This window comes from Zootoca vivipara, chromosome 12 (assembly GCF_963506605.1).
Source record: "Zootoca vivipara chromosome 12, rZooViv1.1, whole genome shotgun sequence".
NCBI classification, from domain to species: Eukaryota; Metazoa; Chordata; class Lepidosauria; order Squamata; family Lacertidae; genus Zootoca; species Zootoca vivipara.
In genome coordinates this window covers 29,008,854-29,014,853 of record NC_083287.1, presented here as the reverse complement: position 1 = coordinate 29,014,853, position 6,000 = coordinate 29,008,854, and the positions used below count along the sequence as shown (strand labels likewise).

The following is a 6,000-nucleotide window of genomic DNA, read 5'->3' as shown; positions in this document are numbered from 1 at the left end:
TCCTTTCCTTCATCCTTTTCTGAAAAGAGGCAGTTTCTATGGCAATACTAGGTAATAAGTGCATATCATGCTGCACTAATATAGTGCAAAAAATTGCCTTCCATGTAGCAAAAAAGTTGCAGGCAACAGTTTGAAAGTAAGAGAAAGTAAAAACTTATTACACACGGATATTAATTTCCAGACAACCTCTATAAAACATTGAACCTGAAAATGCTTCTCTCCTTGATAAGTGTGTCTATATGGCGCTTTTAGTACCTGGAACTGGTAATATAGGACAGAGTCTTTTGCAAGCCTGCAACCTGGGAAAGAGAGGTTAAGGAAAACCTACCCTCCCCTGCCAAAATGCCAGAACTTGCTCATTGGGTTGTTATTCTCAGTTAAAGTTAACATGTTGCTAAGCCCTAAAATGCCCCTTTAGCCAGTATATCATTTGACAAGTTAATACATATGGTGCAACGGAGTATATAAATTGTATATCAATCATTATAGACATCTTGGTATGATCTCCTCATGCTTACTGACTATATTAGCTTAATGCAGTGGATAGTTCTGGCATCAAGACACTCAGATGTCAATATTAGGTCATATACAATGGGCTGGAGACACAAGCGGTTTTGCAGTTCATAAGTTTCAAAGAAGGCCACATTAAGATTCCCAGGTGCTGTGCTAACAAGATAAATTTGCCACCATAATTTGCTGTACTGACTGATGGTCTAGAACAAAGCATGTTTCTTGGAATATCCATGGCCATTGTGAAGTCTTTTTTTTTTGTCTTGTGGTGTAACATCTGCTCAGTAACGTACACACATGTGTGTTGTTTTTGAACACTACAGTTTCAAGAGACTAGAGTCAATGGGAAGTCATTATTTTACATATCTGCATCTCCATCGTAAGCCAGCGTTAAAGGTTTGAGACGGTTGTTCTGTCTTCTTTGAGGCTTCTTTGGCTTTTTGCTGCAACATGGGAGGGGGGGAACCAACTTTAGAAATTCAGATAACAAAGTGGTCAAAATAACATTACTTATCTGGGCCAAAGTTAAAAGTAATTCCCATGTGAGTTAATTTAACTGTTAACAGTGAAAAATAGATTACTTGACTGTTGCATTTACTAATTGTCTGATTCAAGACAAACTTCTGATGAAAGCTAACATCCAACTCATATTTGTATCCAGTAATTTTGAATGGTCTTTTCTGGATTTGAGCAAAGATTTGATAGGAAAACCCAGCAACAAAAAGTTGTAGATTGTAGCTTCACTGTAATGTTGGGCCCAACATAAACTTAAATAGCTTTATAACCCACCTCCATTAATACATCGGGTTCAGTACAAATACAGATGGTGTTGTCGTATCTTCTTAAGTGAGTTTTAAAACAAAAACCATAGGCATTACTATTAAAATCAAAAACCATAGGCATTGTTATTAAAATCAACCTTTCCCCCTTTTCTTTTTGCTGAAAAAAAATCCAGCAACAACAATGAAATGTAGAACAAACAGATAAAAAAGAAAAAAAGCTGTGCCAAATGGAATAATACAGCAATAAAAGCTAGTTTTGCAATGATCACTTAATAGACATTACTAAGGCGGATGCAACAAACTGATTTGGGGCAAAACTGTAGGAATATACATGGATAGATCACATGCTCACTACTTTTATAGTCTAAAATAGCCTTCCTCAACCTGATGCCTTCCAAATGTTGTTAGGGCTCCAGTTCCCATGAGCTCCAGTCACCCTGGTCAAAGGTTAGGCATGAATGGGGTTGCAGTCCACAATGTTGGAAGGTTATCAGCTTGGGGAACCCTAGTCCCAAAAGTAATAAATGACTGAAGAACTCACCAGGCTAGATATACCATAGAAATAATAAAGATGAGCAAAACCAATGCACCAGCAGCTACACCATAAACCCAGGTCTTCAGCTTCCCATCTAAAAAGAATGAATGTTAGTCATCAGTCTGCAAGTTAGTACTCAACAAAAAAAAGTTTTAAAGCTTGTTTTAATAAAAAGGCTTTCACACAGGTACGGTTAGTGATATTGTTCCATATTGCATCTTGGATGCTGCATGAAATTGCTTATCTGACATAGCACCTTTCCTTGCAACATCAGTGTGCAATGTGTCAATACAAAAAGGGCCAGAGAGTGAAGAGCAAAACCTGCCACGATCATTCTGTGAACTCAAGTGGCAATCAAGGACTGATAAGATTCAGAGCAAATACAGTATGTGCCCAGAGCCCAGAGAGGTGATATTATAGAACTTTTCCCCCCCCTCACCCCAGATTCCCATTAACACTATTGTATTGATCAAGCTACCCAACACCTTCTCGGTCAGTGAATGTGTTTAGGGGCTGACAGTCAGAGGGGCAACTTCTACTTCAACCCTGTGCCTGCTTATTCAATTTAAGTTTCATTCTGAAATCTAACACTTTTAGTTAAAGAACTATCAGTACTGTACTAGTGTATGAGTACACAAAGAACTAAAAAATAATAACCAAATGTATGCCACTTCTTATCCATGCTGTTAACAAGGTGTTGGCTCTTCCTGCATTACTTTGCATGTTTGCCTCCTATGAAAATTGTGCAGAGGCCAGAAAAACCCACTGCGTTCTACGATAGCGCTTAGCAGCACTAACTATGCATGTGAGACTTCACCTGGTCCAAAAGGCTGCAGGAACCAAGTCCTTCCTCGTCCTGATTGGGGATTAGATGGCTGCGTGGGGTTTACAGCTCGACTGGTTTTTACATCTCCCTTTCTGTCGTCCACTGTGGGGATGACGACCACCGGGATGAGAGTGCACTGCTCAAGTGTGCCGTCAGAAGACATTACTTCTGTGTACCCTTCTTCACAGGCACACGTTCTGGTCTGCAGAGGAACAAGCGTTTTACACACAGTTGCAAATCCACGCATCGCTGAGCGCTACACAATGTGTCATGGAGCAATTTTAAAAGGGCCACACCCCACCACAGAAAAGCTGTAGTGGGGGGAAGATTTGCCAGATGCAGTGGGGAGAGATTTAGCTATGTCCACCCAGCTTCCAAATATTGACCAACTAGCTCAAACATTATTATTTTTCTCCAAGAAGTATTGGGGTTCCTTTTTGAGATTTTAATTGCAGCTAAGTTTCTTAAGAACACTTAGCTCAAACATTATTATTTTTCTCCAAGAAGTATTGGGGTTCCTTTTTGAGATTTTAATTGCAGCTAAGTGTCTTAAGAACGCTGCAGTCCCCACAGTTCAATATCATGCACCAACATGTGACTGGAGCCACATGCTGGATGGGTGGCTTGTTATGACACAGTAGCACATACCTCACTACAGTAAGAATAGGGCTGGCTGCACGGTGGCTTACATGACCTGTCAACATCTGGCTGGCGCATCACTAAGCAGCCTCCTGCAGAACAAAACAAATCACATTTTGACACAAATGTGCCTCTGAAGCGAGGAAGCTAATTGCTGCAGCTAGGAAAAGTGACATCCCATAATGGAAGAGGATGCTCTCCCACTCCTTTGCAGTTTCTCCGAGGAAGGACACAGCAACGGATGGATTTACTGGCATCGCTCTATGTCTCATTAATATGTCGGTGTGCCAGATGCTATTTTCCTCTTTACGGCTCACACAGGTAATTGGTTGTGTATGTGAAAATGTGCAGGGGATAACGGATGTTGAACTTTGAGAGGTAATTGTGTTCTTGGCAGGATGGCTTTAATGCCACTAACAGTACTATTGACAAGCATGATACATGGGAGAAAACATATTCACTACAAGATGAACGTCCTTTGTCTTCATCCTCCGAACACCGAGCAAATTTGCAGGGGCCCCCCACAAGAAGGGGTTAGGTTACCATGCAACATTTTGGAGAATGTTGAGATGGCTGGAGTTGTAGTCCAACACCATTGGGGGGCTCACATGTTCCCCATCCCCTTCCTTGAAGGCTGTTGCATGCATGGCAAGACAACATGCTCAAGACTAGAGTAAAACAAGTAACTGAAAAAATATTTTGGTTCTCAAGAGGTGATCTTTCTTGGTGCTCTGCTCTTAATTCTCGGTAGCTAGAAGGTTATGAATGTGGCACAGTTATTGTTTTAAACCAAAGAAGCACACACAGGCTTTCATCATTGTTTTGAGCCAGGATTCTTGTTGCCATCGTTCAGTAGTACCCAGTTTGCCTGTTTCTTCCTCAAACAACTTCAGCAGTAAAATGTAGCTGCCCACTCAATATAAGTTTGCTGTTGCATCCTGAAACAACTATGCCCATGTACTGGTGAGAAACAATGATGAAGTCCTGACAATAGCAGATGCAATTAGATGCAGTTAGGTAGCTGTACGTTAACCAAGGGATTAACAGAGAACCAAATCAGTCTTGCTAGCTGGCAAGTGAAATGGAATAAAGTCTGAATGTCCTGGCAATAAGATGCACATGCCTGTAAATGCCCTTATTGCAAAATGTCAGCCATCTGGGGGGCTACAGGAGGAAAGAGCAGCTTCATCACCCGTTTCATTTTGAATTAACGTATCTGTAAAAATAATACTTGGATATAAGAAGGCCACTCGGAACCATTAGGCTGTGATAGAAGTAGAACATGTGAGAAACAGTGCTCTATAAGCAAATACAAATGTCAATGCAGTTGAACCGAGTGAGCTTCAAGATAGCACATATACATTCTGACACTGCTACAGAGAAGCATTACAGCATCAATGCAATGTTTTTAGGCCCAGCCCTCTTACTTCCAGAAGACTGCACATACTGTCTGTTAAAAAAACACACACAGTGTAGAATGGCTATCAATAAAGTAATACTAGCCTTGGAATGATCTTATGTGAATAGTGCTGTAATCCCCCCCCCAACTGCTTTCAATTGGAAATCCCACTGTTTACTGCTGAATCGGGGAAAACATCACTTGGGTTTTCTGCAGATTGTTCCAAATCAGCAGTGATCAGCAGGTTTTCCAGGGGACAAAAAAGAAACCTCTTGAACCCGTGACTAGAAATCACAGGATAAACAAAAGTGTGGATGGGCCCTGAGTCTGGATATATATATAGGCACACCCCTTATCCTAGATATATTTCTCCTCATTTTCTAAAAACCAGAGCCTTATGCAGATGTTAGAATCATTGGTGTTGAGGCGAGCACTGGGGAAGGAAGAGGAGTGCGGGGGGAGTGCCCCGCCCCCGGCAGCGCAATCCCATCAGGGTGCCATCGCAGCTGCCTCCCTGCCCGCACTGGGCGCCCAGCCCCCAGGACATGCGCCCCCAGGATGTGCACCACGCCCCTGCAGACACTGCACCACACCCTCAGGACGCGTGCCAGCCCCACCCCCACCTGCTCTCCACCCCCCGGTGCTGGAGCATGAAGCTCCGCCACTGGAGGCAAGTAGTCTTTCTAGTGGTGGCCCCTTGAAAAATGAGACTCCTCCTGTCACAACAAGTGTGCTCTTTTGGCATGCTCTTTTATTGGATGGGGTGGGAGCTGCAAAAATGTTTTATGTTCAGGTAGACCTCTGAGATGCAGCTGGTGAGTTGCTATTTCAAATGCTATTTCTTAGTTTGTGTCGATTGTTATGATTATATGCTTTTATTAAAAAAATGTTTTACATAGTAATTATAGGGTTATATCCAATGGCAACTTTCTCTTAGCAGAAAGCACTTCCACTCTCACAAGGTGGGATACCTGATTTTTGCCGGTTTCCACTGCTCACTTACTTCCTTGAAAAGTTGCTCCTAAGAGTTGCTATGTTACATGGAGAGCTGCCGTAGGTGTGTGTGGTGGTGGGGAACGAGCAAAACTCATGTTGTGTGAGTAGAAGTGTTTTTCTCCAAGGCAAACTTGACAGTGGGTACAATCCATCATTTTTATTGCTGGAAACTGCTTTGAGGATAGCATCTGAGAAGCAGGTTCTAAAACCTTTGAAGACACACAACCCAGCCAAAATGTAATTCCGCCGACTTGGATGGGAAGCAGTTTTAGATGTGCTAATCTCTTCAAAATCAACAAGACATAGAAGTGCT

At 42.1% G+C, this 6,000-nt stretch overlaps 1 protein-coding gene across 2 annotated transcripts in view; it reads right to left on the bottom strand.

The window, feature by feature from the left end:
* Nucleotides 1-714: 714 nt before the first annotated feature.
* The window catches only part of THSD7A (thrombospondin type 1 domain containing 7A), a 277,260-nt gene continuing 271,974 nt past the window's right edge, over nucleotides 715-6,000 (bottom strand). For both annotated transcript variants that reach the window (XM_035129456.2, XM_060280749.1), the window contains 4 exons: nucleotides 3,302-3,384; nucleotides 2,645-2,855; nucleotides 1,834-1,921; nucleotides 715-953 (listed from right to left, as the gene is read on the bottom strand). In XM_035129456.2, the coding sequence (XP_034985347.2) occupies nucleotides 869-953; nucleotides 1,834-1,921; nucleotides 2,645-2,855; nucleotides 3,302-3,384 (467 nt within the window). In that variant the 3' untranslated portion in view covers nucleotides 715-868. The remainder of the gene's footprint in view (nucleotides 954-1,833; nucleotides 1,922-2,644; nucleotides 2,856-3,301; nucleotides 3,385-6,000) is intronic.